This window comes from Miniopterus natalensis, chromosome 8 (assembly GCF_054644295.1).
Source record: "Miniopterus natalensis isolate mMinNat1 chromosome 8, mMinNat1.hap1, whole genome shotgun sequence".
Lineage (NCBI taxonomy): Eukaryota > Metazoa > Chordata > Mammalia > Chiroptera > Miniopteridae > Miniopterus > Miniopterus natalensis.
The window spans coordinates 36,646,109-36,665,249 of record NC_142088.1 but is presented as its reverse complement, the minus strand read 5'-3'; the positions used below and the strand labels follow the sequence as shown (position 1 = coordinate 36,665,249).

The 19,141-nt window shown below is 42.2% G+C and overlaps 1 protein-coding gene across 1 annotated transcript in view; it reads right to left on the bottom strand.

Annotated features, from left to right (window-relative positions):
• TTN (titin) overlaps positions 1-19,141 on the bottom strand; it is a 269,865-nt gene that overhangs the window by 32,561 nt on the left and 218,163 nt on the right. Inside the window, exons 274-277 of the mRNA XM_087819741.1 lie at positions 18,764-19,060; positions 18,092-18,679; positions 17,700-18,002; positions 483-17,588 (exon numbers count right to left, since the gene is read on the bottom strand). Coding sequence (XP_087675867.1) covers positions 483-17,588; positions 17,700-18,002; positions 18,092-18,679; positions 18,764-19,060 — 18,294 coding nt within the window. The remainder of the gene's footprint in view (positions 1-482; positions 17,589-17,699; positions 18,003-18,091; positions 18,680-18,763; positions 19,061-19,141) is intronic.

Below are 19,141 nucleotides of genomic sequence, written 5' to 3'. Positions count from 1 at the left end.
GCCATATATTTACTCTAATTTAAGTCTTTCTTACTTTTTATATGACCAGTTTGGCTTCTGAGCTTTTGCCATTCATTACAGGTGATTGCATGCCATAACATTCAAATTCAAATTAAGTGTCAAATGACCAGATTAAATAGTAAAATTTATCCCAGATTTATCATGGGTATAAAATTGAAAAATTAGATGAACAATCTTGTAAGAAACTTCATCACATAATTTTTGCACACACTCTATATACATAGTCAAATTCAATTGTACTTAAGTTCAACATACATTATCCAATTCCAGCTATATAACTTTTGACTTATATTTTTATCAGTATAAATTTTCTCTACTAGAGATTTCATTTTGTGCTATAGTGTACTATTGTTTGAGGTGTGAACCCAAAGCACTTAAGATTAAACAGTAATTAGAATGATTCACACTATTCTCAGAAAATTAATATGAATTTGTGGGTTTTCTTTGTTCTTAAAACATACCTGTTATTTTTACTCCTTCCTGTGTTTCAGCTGGTGCACCAACACCAAACTCATTTTCTCCAGAGACTCTGAAGTAGTAGATCGCCCCTTCTTGTAAGTTGGTAACTTTGTAGGAGAGGCGATTACAGTTGTTGGTTACAGAGACCCACGCTTTCTTACTGGCCTCACGTTTTTCTATGTGGTAATTCTTCACAGGTGCTCCACCATCGTTTTCAGGAACATCCCAGGATAACACAGCAGACTCCTTGGTGACATCATGTACAGAAATATTGGCTGGAGGACCAGGAGAATCTAAAACTTTGACAACTAAGGTCAGTGAAGCAACATTCAAATGATTCTGAATTGTTAATGTGTATTTTCCAGAATCATTTCGGTTGGCATTTTCAATAGTAAGTGATGTACGAGAGTCTGTAGAATCAATATAAGCTCTAGTGCGGAGGTCAGTGTCTGGTTTACTCCATGAGACACTGGGTACCGGTCTTCCTCGGAAAGGCACAGTCATGGTGAATGAGGCACCAGCCTTGACAATCAAGGTCTTCTTCATTTCAGTGTCAAGGTCAAATACAGGTTCTTCTTCTCTTTCCTTTGCAATCTGGGGATCAGAACTATCACTGGGATCACTAGCACCCATCTTATTGACAGATCTTACTCTAAAAACATATTCTGCTCCTGTCGTTAGTCCATTTATTGTATATTCTGTGCCTCTTAAGCTCTGAATGGCAGTTGTCCAGTCAGTTTCATCAGATGTTTTGTATTCTACAGTGTATCCAATTATTGGGGCCCCACCATCAAATAGGGGCTTAACCCAGCTAATAGTTATATTTGTCTTGCCCGAGTCTACAACTTTTGGTTTGGATGGAGGAGATGGTAGGAACACGGGATCTTCTGCCCGAATTAAGGGAGAGGTTTCACTTGGAAGGCTTAGGCCAGCAGCATTTTCTGCAAAAACCCGATACTCATATTCACATCCTTCCCGGAGTCCTGTTGATTTCACTCTCAAATCATAAACTGGTTTTTTGTTTACACGCACCCATCGTAGGCCGTTTTTCTCTCGCCTTTCAATTATATATCCAGAGATCTCACTGCCTCCATCACTCTCAGGTCTCGACCAGCAAAGTGTCATGAACTCTTTGGTCACAGATGTAATTTCCAAAGATGTGGGAGGACTTGGAACTGTAAATGGATCTAGTGCCTTTACAGCCACACTCTCTAGGGGCTCACCAACACCATATTTATTAACACCTGTTACTCTAAAGATGTACTCATTGCCTTTGAGTAATTTGGTTATTTTACAGGATGTTGTCCTTAACTCCCCTTCACATATTGTCCATGCAAGGCGGCTTGTTTCACGTTTTTCTACAATGTAATAGTCAATACTCGCACCGCCATCTTCTTGGGGAGGTCCCCAGGAAAGAGAGCATTTCTCAGAGGTGAGGCCATTTATCTCAAGCGGTCCTGCTGGTGGGCCAGGCTTATCAAGTACCTTGCAATTAACTGCCATAGAACGAGTTCCTGCAACATTCTTCAGTGTTAGTACGTACTGCCCAGTGTCTCGTCTGACACAGTCTTTGACTGTTAACAAAGTATTGTAGTCCGTTGAGACAATTTCTGTTCTTGCCCTTTCTTCAATTTCCACACCATCCTTGGCCCAGGAAACTACCGGTAGAGGTCGCCCTGCAATGTCTGCATTTATCTTAAGGACCTCTCCAGCTTTGACAACAATAACATCTCGGAACTTGACATCCATCATAATTCTTGGAGCCTCAACATCGTCTTTAACTGTAATAGGTCCAGTGGATTCAGATGGTTCACTGACTGAGTCAGCAGCATTCCTTGCAAAAACCCGGAATTCATAACGCTGATCTTCAGTAAGTTCAGTTACTTCAAAGTATGTTTCTTGTACGTTAGTAAAATTGCATTTCAGCCACCGGCCATCTGGTAGTTCTCTACGTTCAATAATGTATCCTGTGATTTTAGCTCCACCATCATAACGTGGTTTAGACCATTTAAGTGACACTGATTTTCTTGTGATATTTGTGACTTCAGGTTGTCCAGGAGGGTCACAGGGATCTCGTGCAGGGACTGGTTCACAAGCCTTACTGCATTTACCAATTCCAGCAATATTCACAGCATATACCCGATACTCATACATCAGTCCTTCATCAAGACCAGAGACTTTCATTTGAGTATTGGGGATGAGAATTTTATTTGCTTTTGACCAAAGAATGCTGCTTCTTTCTTTATACTCAAGGTGATAGCCAATTACTTGGCTTCCTCCATCATTAACTGGTATTTGCCAGCTGACAATCATGGTAGATTTTGTGGCATGCACTACTTTAGGCGTACCAGGAGGCCCTGGGGGGCTGAATGGATACTCTGCAACAACAGCTGAAGATTCAGTGTAGGAGCTCTTTCCATAGCGGTTTTCTGCACAAACACGGAACTGATACTCACTCCCTGTTGTCAGACGTACTATTTTAATGGATGTTCTTGCAACTGCTTGTGAAACTACATGCCATGTTGTAGAAGTGGTTTCTCTCTTTTCAACGATGTAATTGCTAATTTGGCAGCCACCATCATATTCTGGAGGATTCCAAGAAATAGTTATATTGTCACAACTAACCTCATCAATACGTATAGGTCCTGGAGGCCCTGGTTTGTCAAGGACGATTACTGTAATAGGAACTGTTATGGATCCAGCACTGTTTGAAACACATAATTCATAAGTTCCAACATCTTCCTTTGAAGCTTCCTTAATAGACAGTGATGTTACAGTCTTTGAAGAAGAAATATTGACTCTAGTTGTCTCTTTAAGAATCTGACCATCTTTTTTCCAGCTTACAGTAGCTTGAGGTCTTCCTTTGAATGGAACATCAATCTTAAGTTGGTCTCTAGCCTTTACATTGAAAGTATTGAAAGGAAGCTCAACTGAAGGCTCTATTTCAATATCCCTTGCAATTACGGGCACTCCAAGTTGTCTTGGATCACTTCTTCCTTTTTCATTAACAGCAGCTACCCTGAAGACATATTCTTCTCCTGTAGTTAGGCCAGATATAGTTGCTTCTAGAGTCTTAACCTGTGTGCAAGTGCTCCATTTCTCACTTCCTTTAGTCTGCATTTCAACTACATAACCAGTAATTTTGCTGCCACCGTCACTTTCTGGTTTTTCCCACTTAATTGTAGCTGTGCTACGGGTCACATCAACAAGAGTTACTCTCCCAGGTGGGAGGGGTGGTTCAGAAGCTTTGATGGGTTCAGTTGTTTCAGCTGGCAAACCAATTCCGTATTCATTGGAAGCCAAGACTCGGAAGTAGTAAGAACATCCTTCTTGTAGATTTTCGATTTTAAAAGTGACCTTAGTGCAATTGTTTGTCACAGTAGCATATGCTTTTCTTGTAGCTTCTCGTTTTTCAATGATGTAGTTTGTAATCTTAGCTCCTCCATCAATAAGTGGTGGTTCCCAAGACAATGTCACTGAGTCTTTCTTCACTTCTCTTACAGTCAAATTCACTGGGGCACTTGGTGAGTCAAGAACTCTGACATTAACAAAAGCTGTTTTGGAGCCACTGTTATTTTCTAGTGTCAGATTATACCGACCACTGTCAAATCTGGTAACATTATCAATTACCAACATTGTATATGAGCTGGTCACCTCAATCTGGGCCCTCTCAGTGAGAATGGCGTCAGCCTTTTCCCATTTAACTTCAGGTTCGGGTCGACCTTTGATAGTGACAAATAAGCGTAAAGTAGTACTTGCACGCAGAATCACCACCTTTCTGAGATCAGCATCAAGTTCTATTTCTGGTGGTTCTAGCCGATCCTGAGCAACAACTGAACCAGGTATAGTTGCAGGTTCACCTACACCTTCAGAGTTGATGGCACAAATACGGAAATTATATTCAGTATTTTCTTTAAGCTCCGTCACTGTGAACTGCCTTCCTTGTAATCCTGTTGGTGGAGTGCAAGTTGTCCACTCATCAGCAGTGGCTTCTTTGACTTCAATGACATAGCCCTTAACAGGTGCACCACCATCGTAAATTGGCTTATTCCATGCCAGGGAGACAGAGGATCTGGAAGTGTCTGTCACTTTTGGATTACTTGGTGGACCTGGTGGATACAAAGCATCACATGCACGATAGAAAACAGATGGCTCACTAGGTTCACCCACACCAGCTGCATTTTCAGCAGCAACTCTGAATTCATAGGAATGACCTTCGGTAAGGCCAGTGACCCTCAATCGGAGGTCTGTTAGTGTTTTCTTGTTGCACTTGATCCATCTGATGCCTTCTTTATCTCGTTTTTCAAGAATGTAACCCTCAATTTCAGCACCTCCATCATCCTCTGGGCGTGCCCATGTTACTACCATAGAATCTTTGGTGATTGCTGAGACTTCAGGTGGTGAAGGAGGTCCTGGTGGTTTATAAGGATTACAGGCTATAACAGGCTCAGATTCCAAGGGCTCTCCAATGCCATATTTATTCACAGCCATGACACGGAAAATATACTCATTACCAGGAAGAAGTTTAGTGACTTTGTAGTTAAGGGCCTGTACCTCAGTTGAAACCTGGGTCCAGGAAAGTCTGCTTGTCTCTCTCTTTTCAATGATGTAGTGTGAAATATTAGCACCACCATCTTGTAAAGGTGGGTTCCATGCCAAGTAACATTTTTCAGCAGTAACCCCAGAAACTTTGAGAGGCCCTTCAGGAGGCCCAGGCCTGTCAAGTACCTTTACAGTGATTGGTATAGACTTTGTACCACCAACATTGCTCAGTTTCAGAATGTATTGTCCTCCATCAGTACGTATACAGTCTTTGACAACAAGAGTTGTTTTCTGAATAGTGGATTTGATTTCCATCCTAGCAGCTGTTTCTTCAAGCTCTTTTCCATCTTTTAACCAAACAACATCAGGTATAGGTTTGCCACGGATATCAGCTTCAAGGACAAAGGTCTCTCCTGCGTGAACAACGATGACGTCTCTATATTTTGGATCCAATGAGGCGTTTGGTGCATCAATTTCATCTCTTGCAGTAATGGCACCACTGCTTTCAGATGGTTCACTGAAGTTGCCAGCTGCATTTCTTGCAATTACTCTAAATTCATATCGTTGGTCTTCTACAAGTCCACTCACTGTGAATTCAGTTTCTAATACATTGGTAAAGCTGGCTTTCATCCAACGGCCATCAGGTAGATCTTTCTTTTCTACAATATAACCTGTTATTTTGCTACCACCATCATAGGCAGGTTTCTTCCATGTCAGTGTGACACTGTTTCTTGTAATAACAATGGCTTCAGGGCGACCAGGTGGGTCACATGGATCACGAGCAACAAAGCATTCCGACACTTTGCTAGGCTTGCCAATGCCGACAATATTTTCAGCAGAAACTTTGAACTCGTACTCAAGGCCTTCATCAAGCCCAGTAGTTTTGAATTTGGTATCTTGAATGGGAGTCTTATTTAATTTGACCCATAAAATGCTGTTCTTTTCTTTCTGTTCAAGATGGTAGCCAATAACTTTGCTCCCTCCATCATTAACTGGCTCATGCCATTGAACAAGCATTTGATCTTTTGAGATTGATGTCACAAAAGGAGTTCCAGGTGGTCCAGGTACTTTAAATGGATACTGCACAATAACTGGTTTAGAATCCAGAGGGGTACTTTTTCCATACCTGTTTTCTGCAAAAATTCTAAACTGGTACTCCGAGCCTGTTTTCAGTTTGCTTATTTTAATTGTTGTTCTTGCAACTGTTGCTGATACGATCTGCCAAGTGGTAGTGGTTGTATCTCGCTTCTCTACAATGTAGTTGCTTATTTGGCAGCCACCAGTATAGGCTGGAGGTTCCCAAGATATGACCACAAAGTCTGCACTAACTTCATCAAACCGAACTGGTCCAACTGGAGGGCCAGGCTTTTCCAAAATGATAATGCTGAGATTTTCTGTTGCCTCGCCTGCACTATTTGTTGCTGTTACGGTGTATTTTCCAAAGTCATCTTTGTTACTTTCTTTAATGTGCAAAATAGTTGAAGTAGCTGTTTCCTCAATATTTACTCTTGTTGTCTGTTTAAGAGGCTCACCATCTTTGACCCATGAAATTTTAGGTTTTGGTCGGCCAATAACTGGAATTTCGATTTTAAGATCTTCTCCAGCTTGGACAGTATATGTGTTAAATGGCAACTTAAGACTAGGCTGTATAGTCAAGTCCTTGGCTATGACAGGAACACCAAGCACTCTTGGATCACTTTTTCCCTTCTCATTGAAAGCCTTGACTTGGAACTGGTACTCCTGTCCAGAGCTCAAACCAGTAACAACTGCATTACAGACTTTGGATTCAGCCACAACACTCCATTTTTCAGTTCCCTTAGACTGCATTTCAACAACATACCCCAGGATTCTGCTACCACCATCATGTTCAGGTTTCTCCCACATAAGCGATGCACTGGTCTGGGACACATCAGTGAGTGTAACTTTTCCTGGTGGGGAAGGAGGTTCAGCAGCTTTCACAGCATCAACGGTTTCCACTGGAACACCAACTCCAAATTCATTTTCAGCCATAACTCTAAAGTAATAAATGGCTCCTTCTGTAAGATTCTCAACTTTAAAGCTTGTTTTGCTGCATTTATTGCTCACATTAGCATATGCTTTTCTGGTTGACTCACGTTTGTCAATAACATAGTTCTTGACCTTTGCACCTCCATCAATGATGGGTGGTTCCCATACCAAGATAACAGAATCTTTTTTCACTTCTTTGACTGCCAAGTTCTGTGGTGGTCCTGGGGTATCAAGAACTTTCACAGTTACAAAAGCAGATTTAGATCCACTGCTGTTTTCCAGCTTGAGAATATATTTTCCAGCATCATTTCTATCACAGTTATCTATTGATAGGTGGGTATAATTTACTCCCTTTTCAATTTGAACCTTATCTGTGAATTCACCTTCCTCTCGAGACCAAGTGATCTCAGGTGTTGGACGGCCTTTGAATGGAATGTGAATTCTAGCAGATCCACCAGCTCTTACAACAATCCCTTTCCTTAATTCAGAATCAAGGTCAAGCTCAGGTGCTTCAAGTTTATCTTCTGGTTTCTCAGTACCAGGAACTGATGTAGCCTCACCTAAACCAACTTTATTGAGGGCACAGACTCGTATTTTATACTCTTGGTGTTCAGTGAGTTTTGAAATTTCAAATCGAGTGACTTTCAGGCCAGTTGGTGGAGTAACTATTTGCCATTCTTCTTCGTCTGCTTTACAGATTTCTACTACATATCCTAGGATCTCACTGCCACCATCATAGATGGGTTTACCCCAGGCAACTGTAATTGAATTTTTAGTGGTGTCTACAGTGTGTGCATTGGTGGGCGGGCCAGGTTTAAACACAGGATCACAAGCCTTATAATAAACTGTCGCTGGACTTGGTTCCCCAACCCCAGCAGCATTTTCTGCAGAGACTCGGAATTCATATTCATGATCTTCTGTTAATCCTGTAACTCTTAGACGCAAGTCTGTAATTCGGCGTTTATTACATTTTATCCACCTAATGCCACTCCTGTCTCTTTTCTCTACAATGTAACCAATAATCTCACTTCCACCATCACTATCTGGACGGTTCCAACAGACAGTCATGGAGTCCTTGGCAATGTTCGTGACTTCCACGCTTTTTGGTGGTCCAGGAAGCACGAAAGGGTTTTTCATCAGTACTGGTGCAGATTCCAAAGGCTCTCCAACACCGTATTTGTTGACAGCCATTATACGGAAAATATATTCATTGCCTTCTAAGAGTTTGGTTACTTTCAGAGAGTTGGTCACAACTTGTGAAGCAACAACAGTCCAGGCAAGTCGGCTTGTTTCTCTCTTTTCAACAACATAGTGAGAAATGTCACTGCCACCATCTTGTAGTGGTGGAGACCATGTTAAAGTGCATTTTTCAGAAGTGACTCCGGTAACCTGGACTGGCCCTTCTGGAGGTCCTGGTCTGTCTAATACTTTCACATTTACTGGGAATGACTTAGAACCTGCGACATTGGAAGCTCTTAAAATATACTGTCCACCATCAATTCTAATAGCATCTTTTATAACAAGTAAAGCCTTGAAATCTGTGTTTTTTATTTCACATCTAGCAGATTCTTCAACTTCTTTATCTCCCCTTAACCACTCAATGGTAGGCAGGGGCTTTCCATGGACATCAGCCTCAAGCCTGAATGTTTCTCCAGCATTTACCACAATTGTGTCTCTGAATTTTGGATCCATTGAAATTCTTGGGAGTTCAACCTCATCCTTGGCAGTTATCGGTCCAGTACTGTCAGAGGGTTTACTTATTGTACCAGCTGCATTCTTTGCAATGACTCTGAATTCATATCTTTGATCTTCAGTAAGACCTGACACAGTAAATTGAGTTTCAATGACATTTGTGAAACTGGCTTTCATCCAACGACCCTCAGGCAAATCACGTTTCTCTACAATGTAACCCGTAATCATACTTCCACCATCATATGCGGGTTTGGTCCATTGTAAAGTGATCTCATTTCTTTTAACAATGATTGCTTCTGGAGTTCCTGGTGGGTCACAGGGATCTCTGGCTACATAGCATTCAGAATTCTTGCTTGCTTTGCCTACACCAACAATATTTTCAGCATAAACTCTGAATTCATATTCAATGCCTTCTTCAAGATTGACTGCTTTAAACTGGGTGTCGTGAATAATAGTTTTGTTGACTTTTGTCCACAAAATACTATTTCTTTCCTTTCTTTCAAGGTGGTAACCTATGACTGGGCTTCCACCGTTATTGATTGGTTCATGCCACTGTACAACCATGGAGTCTTTGGAAATGGCTGTGACAAATGGTGTGCCTGGAGGGCCTGGTTCTTTGTAGGGATATTGAGCTACAATTGGATCAGACTCCAAGGCAAAGCTTTGTCCATATCTGTTTTCAGCAAATATTCTGAATTGGTATTCTGTACCAGTTTTCAGTTTGGTTACTTTGAGTGTAGTTCTGGCAACAGTTGCAGAAACAACATCCCATACGGTGGTGGTTGTATCTCTTTTATGAACAATGTAGTTGGTGATCTGGCAACCCCCAGTATATAATGGAGGGTTCCAAGATAATGTAATACTTTCAGCACTGACTTCATCAAATTTAACAGGTCCTTTTGGAGGATCAGGTTTATCTAGAGTTATAATTTCAATAGATGCTGTTTTCTGACCAACAATATTAGCAACTGTGATTTCATAATGTCCACCATCATCCTTATGAGCTTCTTTAATACTGAGTATGGTGAGGTCAAGTGAATCAGTAACATTGATTCTTGTAGTCTGCTTCAGTGGAACACCATCTTTAGTCCATGTAATGGTTGGCTTAGGACGTCCAGAAATTGGCACTTCTATTTTCAAATCTTGTCCAACCTGTACACTATAATTGTTGAATGCAGGTCTTACATCTGGCTCAATGACCAGATCTTTGGCAACTATTGGAACTGCAAGGGACCTAGGATCACTTCTCCCCTTTTCATTTACAGCAACAACTCTAAAAAGATATTCTTCTCCTTGTGTTAGGTTGGTAATTACTGCTTCAAGGGACTTGACTCGAGCACACTCTGACCATTTCTCACTTTGTTTAGCTTGCATTTCCACAATATACTGAATGATTTTACTGCCACCATCATGTTCAGGCTTTGTCCAACTCAAGGAGACACTGTTTCTGGTGACATCATTCACAGTTATTTTTCCTGGAGGTTGTGGGACTTCTGCAACCTTAATTGGATCAGCAGTGCGGGCAGGAAGGCCAATACCATACTCATTTTCAGCTGTGACTCTAAAGTAATAACTGCAACCTTCTTGGAGTTGATCGATTTTCCAAGAATTCTTATGGCAATTTGTTACAACTGCAGCATATGATTTTCTTGTGGCTTCACGTTTCTCAACAATGTAATTTTTGATTTTGGATCCACCATCCAACAAAGGAGGTTCCCATGTAATTGATACTGAGTCTTTAGTGATTTCTGTGACTTTCAGGTTAACAGGTGGACTTGGTGTGTCCAGGACTCTCACAGTAACAAAGGCAGACTTTGTTCCACTGCTGTTTTCTAAGGTGAGAGTATATTTTCCACTATCATATCGGTTGACATTATCAAGAACAAGAGAGGTGAAACTGCTAGTGACATCAATTATAGCTGCATCTCGGATTTCACCATCCATCTTTCCCCATTTCACTTCTGGTGTAGGACGACCTTTAATAGGAACAAATAACCTTAAAGAGCCACCTGCTCTTATATTTATAATCTTCCTTAGTTCTAGGTCAAGATCAATGTCTGGAGCTTCCAGTTTTTCTTCAACTATAACAGGTCCAGGGACATCAGCATGTTCTCCAACTCCAGCTTTATTAATAGCACAGATACGGAAGTTGTACTCGTGCTTTTCCAACAGCTTCTCTACTTCTAAGTTTGTTTTATTGATCCCAGTTGGTGGAGTGCACATTGTCCATTCACCAACGCTCACATCACATTTTTCAACAATGTATCCTTGAATTTCACAGCCACCATCATATATTGGTTTGCTCCAAGAAAGGAAGACAGAAGATCTGGTAATATCTGTGACTTTGGGATTGTTTGGAGGTCCTGGTTTATAAATAGGATCACAAGCCTTTTGGTAAGCGGAAGGTGGGCTTGGTTCACTAAGTCCAGCAGCATTCTCAGCTGACACTCTGAATTCATAACTGTGATTTTCTATGAGTCCAGTTACCCTCAAGCGCAATTCCCCAATCAAACGTTTGTGGCATCTTGTCCATCGAATGCCCTCTTTATCCCGTTTTTCAAGAACATATCCAAGAATTTCACTGCCACCATCAGATGCTGGCCTTTCCCATACAACAATCATTGAGTCCTTTGTCACTGTCGTGATTTCTGGAGCCTTTGGTGCATCTGGTACTACAAATGGATTCTTAGCAATTACTGGTTCAGATTCAAGAGGTTCGCCAACACCATATTTGTTTACAGCCATTATACGAAACATATATTCATTGCCTTCAAGAAGCTTAGTCACCTTGCAGCTGAGAGTTTGCACATTGGCATCAACCACAGTCCAAACTAAGCGGCTGGTTTCTCTTCTTTCCACAATATAATTTATGATATCACTCCCACCATCCTGTAGTGGGGGTTTCCAAGCCAGTGTGCATTTTTCTGCTGTAACTCCTGTTATAATAACAGGTCCTTCAGGTGGCCCTGGTTTATCTAGAACTTTGACATTTACAGTAACTGATCTCTCTCCTGCAACATTTTTGGCCTTCAATATGTAATTTCCACTGTCAACACGTACTGCATCCTTTACACTGAGACTGGTGGCAAAGTCAGTGCTCTTTATTTCTAATCGAGCTGTATTTGATAGTTCCTGATCACCTTTTATCCACTGAGTAGTTGGTATTGGTTTGCCATGAATATCTGCATCAATCTTGAAAAATTCACCAGCATGGACCACAATTGTTTCTTTGTATTTGGGATCCATACTTATTCGTGGTGGATCTACCTCATCTCTTGCTGTTATTGCTCCTGTGCTTTCTGATGGCTCGCTCAACACTCCTGCAGCATTTCGGGCTATAACTCGGAACTCATATCTATTATCTTCAACTAGGCCAGTTACTTCAAATTGAGTGTCAATGACATTTGTAAAACTAGCTTTCATCCAACGGCCCTCAGGCAGTTCTTTCTTCTCAACAATATAACCAGTGATTTTGCTTCCACCATCATAAGTAGGTTTCTTCCACTGAAGGGTCACAGAATTCCGTGTGACAATGATCGCCTCTGGCCGCCCTGGTGGATCACATGGGTCACGAGCTACGTAGCATTCTGACACTTTACTTGGCTTGCCAATGCCCACGATGTTCTCTGCGGAGACTCTAAATTCATATTCAATGCCTTCCTCGAGGCCAGTTGTTTTAAACTTGGTCTGAGGAATAGGTGTTTTATTCAACTTAACCCAGAGGATACTATTTCTTTCCTTGCGTTCTAGATGATAGCCAATGACTTTGCTACCTCCATCACTGACTGGCTCGTTCCATCGTACTTCCATGCTGTCCTTGGAGGAGAGTGTTACGTATGGTGTGCCAGGAGGACCAGGAACTTTGAATGGATACTGGGCTACAATAGGCTCTGAATTGAGGTAGGTGCTCTTTCCATATCTGTTTTCAGCTGCAATCCTAAACTGATATTCACATCCAGTCTTTAATCTGCAAGCTTTTATTGTTGTCCTCGCAACAGTAGCTGACACAATTTGCCAGGTGGTTGTGGAAGTGTCCCGTTTTTCTACAATGTAATTATTGATAGAACTTCCACCATCATACTTAGGTGGGCCCCAGGAAAGAGTAATACTATCAGCTGTCACTTCCTCTATTTTAACTGGTCCAGTTGGAGGCCCTGGTTTGTCAAGAACAATAACACTAAGAATTTCAGTAGCTTCACCAGCTGAGTTAGTCAGTTTAACTGTGTAATGTCCAACATCTTCTCGGCAGGCTTCCTTTATTGTCAATAATGAATTATTTTCTGTGCTCTCTGCATTTACTCTAGTTGTCTGCTTCAGTGGTACCTCGTCTTTCAGCCAGGTTACAGCTGGTGTAGGGCGTCCAATGAATGGAACATCAACTTTTAGGTCTTCACCTGCCAGTACGGTGAAAGTATTGAAGAGGAGTTTGAAGGCTGGTGGAATTACGAGATCTTTGGCAATTACTGGCACACTCAGTTGTCTAGGATCACTGATGCCCTTTTCATTCTGAGCTGAAACACGGAAGGAGTATTCTTCACCCTGAATTAATCCAGTTATAGTGGCTTCGGTGACTTTGACTGTGGCACATGTGACCCATTTGTCACTGCCTTTGCTTTGCATTTCTACAATATAGCCTAGAATTCGGCTGCCTCCATCATGCTCTGGTTTCTCCCAAGAAAGCGACACGCTGTTTCTTGTGACATCCACCAAAGTTATTTTTCCTGGAGGAAGAGGTCGTTCTGATGCTTTCACAGATTCTGCAGTCTCAGCAGGCAGCCCGATGCCGTATTCATTTTCAGCAAGAACCCTAAAATAGTAACTACAGCCTTCTTGAAGCTGGTCTACCTTCCAGGAAGTCTTGTGGCAATTTGTTGCAACAGTCGAATATGCTTTTCTTGTGGATTCCCGCTTTTCAACAATATAGTTCTTTATTTTTGAACCTCCATCAAGGAGAGGAGGATCCCATGTCAATGTGACAGATGTCTTAGTGACCTCCTTTACCTTCAGATCCTGCGGAGGACCTGGTGTATCTAGTACTCTAACATTGACAAATGCAGATTTGCTGCCTGAGCTGTTTTCTACAGTTAGTATGTATTTGCCACTGTCGAACCTGCTTACATTTCCAATAATAAGCAGGGTGTAAGAGCTTGTGGATTCAATGCTGGCTTTATCTAAAGATTCTCCATGTTCCCGGCTCCACTTCACCTCAGGCGCAGGCCTTCCTTTGATCGGAACAAAAAGCCTCAGGGTACAACAAGCTCTTATAGTAACAACTTTGCGCAGGTCAGCGTCCAGTTCAATCTCTGGAGGCAGCAACCTGTCTTCAGCCTTTGGAGTTCCAGGAACAAGTGCAGGCTCCCCAATTCCTTCAGAATTCATGGCATAGATGCGGATTTTATATTCCTGATTCTCTATGAGGTTGGTGATGGTGTAAGAAGTTGCCTTGAGCCCAGCTGGTGGAGTGACAATCTGCCATTCATCTTCCTCTGGAAGGGCAATCTCAACCATATACCCAGTGATTTCTGAACCACCATCATAGATAGGTTTATTCCAAGCAATTGAAATGGATGATCTGCTTGAATCTAGAACACGTGGGTTGCCTGGTGGGCCAGGTTTAAACACAGCGTCACAAGCCTTATAAAATGGACTGGCAGCACTTGGTGCACTGATTCCAGCAGCATTCTCGGCCATAATCCTGAACTCATATTCATGTCCTTCGGTCAGTCCAGACACTTTAAATCTTAAATCAGTAACAGTTTTTTTGTTGCATTTCACCCAGCGTTGCCCAGCTTTATCACGCCGTTCCACAATATAATTGATGATTTCACTTCCACCATCAGAGTCAGGATGTCCCCAGCAGACAACCATCGAATCTTTAGTAATGGTTGTGACTTCAGGGTTTTTGGGTGGATCAGGGGGTCCATAAGGATCTACTGCAAGCACAGGCTCTGATTCCAGTGGCTCTCCAACTCCGTATTTATTTACTGCCATGACGCGGAATATATATTCATTGCCTTTCAAAAGTTTAGTGACCTTTAGTTTTGTTACTTGGACTTCTGCGGCTACATTTGTCCATGCCAATCTGCTGGTTTCACGTTTCTGAACTACATAATGGTCAATTTTGGCACCTCCATCGTCCAGTGGAGGCAACCAGGACAATACACATTTTTCTGATGTCACCTCAGATATAGCTAAAGGTCCTTCAGGTGGGCCGGGTCTATCAAGAACTTTGACATTGAAAATGTGTTTGGCAAAACCCCCAGGATTAGTTGCTGTAAGGGTATAGGCACCACCATCCCTTCTTGATGAATCCTTGTTTACCAAAGTAGTAGAGAAATCTGCAATTTTTATTTCTAATTTTCCTTTGCCTTCAAGCTCCTTTCCATTTTTGGTCCATTCCATTGTTGGAGGAGGGCGACCTGAAACATCAGCTTCCAGCTTGAATGTTTCACCTGCTTTTAGTATAATTGTGTCCTTAAATTTAATATCCACCATTATCCTTGGTGCTTCAATGTCATCCCTGCATGTGATAGCATCTGATGGCTCAGATGGTGGACTGATAGCACCAGCAGCATTTTTGGCAATCACACGGAATTCATACGCAGCATCTTCTGTCAGGCCACTAACTGTGAATTCATTCTCCAAAATGTTACTGAAGTTGGCCTTCAGCCACCGTCCATTAGGAAGGTCTCTTTTTTCAACTATATAACTAGTAATTTTAAAGCCTCCAGTATATTCAGGCTTAGCCCATTTAAGTGTCACTGTGTGTCTAGTAATATTTAGAGGAACTGGTTTCCCAGGTGGATCAATGGGATCCAAAGCAAGCATAGGTTCAGATGGCTTGCTTGGCTTGCTTTTGCCTGCCATGTTTTCTGCGATCACTCGGAATTCATAAGCAATACCATCTGTAAGTCCACTTGATTTGAAAATGTTTCCTGGTACTAATGCTTTGCTCACATTCTGCCAGAGAATACCATTTCGTTCTTTTCTTTCAATGTGATATCCTAAAATGGGGCTTCCACCATCAGAGAGAGGTTCGTTCCAGCTAATTGTCATTGAGTCCTTGGTAACCGCAGTTACCTGAGGGGTACCAGGAGGCCCAGGAACCTTAAATGGATAGTTGGCAACTATAGATGCTGATGTGATGCCTGGTCCAACTCCGTATCTATTTTGAGCTTTTACCCGGAATTGATATTCCACTCCAGTAGTAAGGCGGGTGGCTTTATAGGTCGTGCGTATGACAGTGCTCGCTAACTCAACCCATGTAGTACTGTCAGTCTGTCGCATTTCTACTACATAATTGCTTATTGGTACACCTCCATCATTCTCAGGTGGGTCCCAAGAGAAGGTTATAAAATCAGATGAAACTTCATCGAATTTGATTGGTCCAGTAGGTGGTCCTGGGATATCGTGGACTTGAATGGTGATGACATCACCAACCTCTCCTACAATGTTCCTTGCTGTTAATGGATAGGGCCCACTATCACTTCTTACACACTCATTGATATTTAAGATGGTTGAAGTTGCTGTATTTTCAATATTAACTCTCTGTGTCTGTTTAAGAATTTGGTCTCCCTTTTTCCATGTAACTGTGGGCTTTGGTCGACCAAGCACTGGAATTTCAACTTTGATGTTGTCACCAGCTCTGGCAATGACTAGTTTCTGATAAATGCCACGGAGATCCAATTCTGGAAGCATTGTCTGCTCCTTGACGACGACAGGTCTGCTTTCTCTAGGGGCACTTCGCCCTGCACTGTTCACTGCCATCACTTGGAAGGTGTATTCTTCCCCTTCAGTTAGATTCTTCACAACGCATTCTAGCCCCTTCACGGTTGTGATGTGGGTCCACTGGTCAGAGCCTTTCCTTTGGGCTTCAATCACATAGCCAGTGATCTTACTGCCACCATCGTGTTTTGGTTTAGGCCACGCCAGGCTCACTGTGCTCTTAGTTATGTCCATAATGTTCAGGCTTTCTGGAGGTAAAGGTGCTTCAGAGGCTTTCACCGGCTCTGTTGTTTCTGTTGGCTCACCAATTCCATATTCATTCTCTGCCATCACTCTGAAGAAGTATTCACACCCTTCAGTTAAGCCAGTAACTTTGTATGTGCATTTATGGCACTTAGTGGTGGCTGTGGTATAAGATTTCCGTGTTGCTTCTCGTTTCTCCACGATATAGTTTGTTATACGTGAGCCCCCATCTACTAGAGGGAGGTCCCAGTGCAGGGTGACACTGTCCTTTGTGATGTCAGTAGGCCTCAGGTTAAGGACGGGTCCTGGTGTATCCAAGACTCTGACGTTAACAAAGCCACTTTTCTTCCCAGCAGGGTTTTCAATAGTCATCACAAATTTACCCGTGTCATATCTGTTACATTCTGGGATAATCAGAAGAGTGAATGATTCTGTGTTTTCAATGTTTGCTCGGTTTTTCAGGTTGATATCATCTTTGGTCCATGTCACTTCGGGAGCAGGACGACCTTTAATGGGCACAAATATTCTAATACTGAGTCCTGCTCTCACAACAAGAGTTCTTCGAAGCTCAGCATCTAGTTCGAAATCAGGAGCCATTTCCCTTTCTACAATTTCAACATCTGGAACCACTGCTGGCTCCCCAACACCTGCGTCATTGATGGCACTGATTCTAAAATTGTATTTTTCTTTAGTCTGAAGATCAGGGACAACAAACTCAGTGATTCTGAGGGCAGTTCCTGTTGTATCTTTTATCCAGGCCTCCTCTCCTACTTTTTGATGCTCTACAACATAACCAGTGATTTCGAGTCCCCCATCATAATGAGGCTTGCCCCATGCTAAAGAAGCAGATTTCTTTGTAGTATCAGTGACACGTGCATTTGAAGGTGGCCCTGGAGGATCTGAAAGGAAACCAAGATACAAAAACGTATATTAAGAGTTTGACTTTTGGATAACTTACAGAAAATATTCGCGCCCGCAAATGAGTTGTGTTGAAAAAGGTAAATACTAACATGCCACATCTTTCATTAAGACAAGATTTGAAGCATCACTAGGTGGACCAATCCCCGCTCTGTTTTCTGCGCTGACGCGGAATTCGTAGGTGTTTCCTTCTTGGAGTCCTGTTACTTTGCACCTGAGATCGGAAACTGGTGTCTTTGTTGCTCTCACCCATCGCAGGCCTTTCTTTTCTCTCCTTTCTACATGATATCCTGTTATCTCACTACCACCATCATCAATTGGCCTTTTCCAACTGACAGTGGCAGTGTTTTTAGTGACATTTGAAACCTCTGGTTTTTCAGGAGGGCCAGGGGGACCTGAAAAGGAAACAGATTTATGAGAAATCTTATTTCCTAAACTCTGCTGTAAATATTGACATATCAATTCCCTCACATGCTGTACCTACCGAATCGGTCTACCATTTTGACAGGTTCAGACTGTACCGGTTCTCCTTTGCCATACTGGTTGACAGCAGAGACCCGGAAGAGGTACTCATTTCCTTGGATAAGTTTGGTTGCCACATGCCTGCAAGACTGAATATCTTCGGCAACCGTGGTCCACAAGAGTCGGCTGGTTTCCCTCTTTTCAAGAACATAAGACTTAATTGGTGAGCCACCATCTTCCAAGGGTGGTGTCCACGTAAGTGTTGCTTTTTCAGCAGAAACATTACTGATTTCAATGGGACCTGGGGGACCAGGTACATCGAGAACTGTTACCTTCACATGTTCCTCTTTCGTGCCAAAAGGATTGGTAGCAGTGATGGTGTATTCACCAGCATCTTTTCTAGTGGCATACTTGACAGCAAGCATGGAAGATGTTGGGGTGGAAGTTATCTGAATGACATCTGATAGTCTAATGTCTTTTCCTTCCCTGGACCAATTTGACTTTGGAAGGGGTTTGCCAAGAATGCTAATGGCACTCAAAACAATGGTATCTCCTGCTTTAACGGTTAGCCCATCTTTTATGGTAGGATCAAGGACAATGGTTGGTGCCTCTGTAAAGAAAAAAATACATTTTAGTCAGAAAAAGGAGGCTTAATTGGGTGTTTTTATGTACACAGAAAGTAAAATAGACCTACCATATTCGTCCTTGCAAATAATGGTTCCTGTACTTTCTGATGGAGCACTGATAGCACCGGCTGTATTCTTCGCTCTAATTCTGAATTCGTATTTTCCACCCTCCACAAGGTCAGTTACAGTAAAGGCACAATCTGGGACATTAACATGGTTGGCTTTCATCCAAGATTTGGAGGGTAGATCCCGCTTCTCCACTATGTATCCAGTCAACTTATGACCACCATCGTATTTAGGCTCAGTCCAAATGAGAGTCACTGAGTTCCTTGTTACACTGATAACCTCAGGCTTGCCAGGAGGATCTAAAACATGGGGGGAAAAGACCAGTCAAATACCAACATTTTTTTCATGTGGAAAATGCACCTGAGTTTTTCTTTGGATAA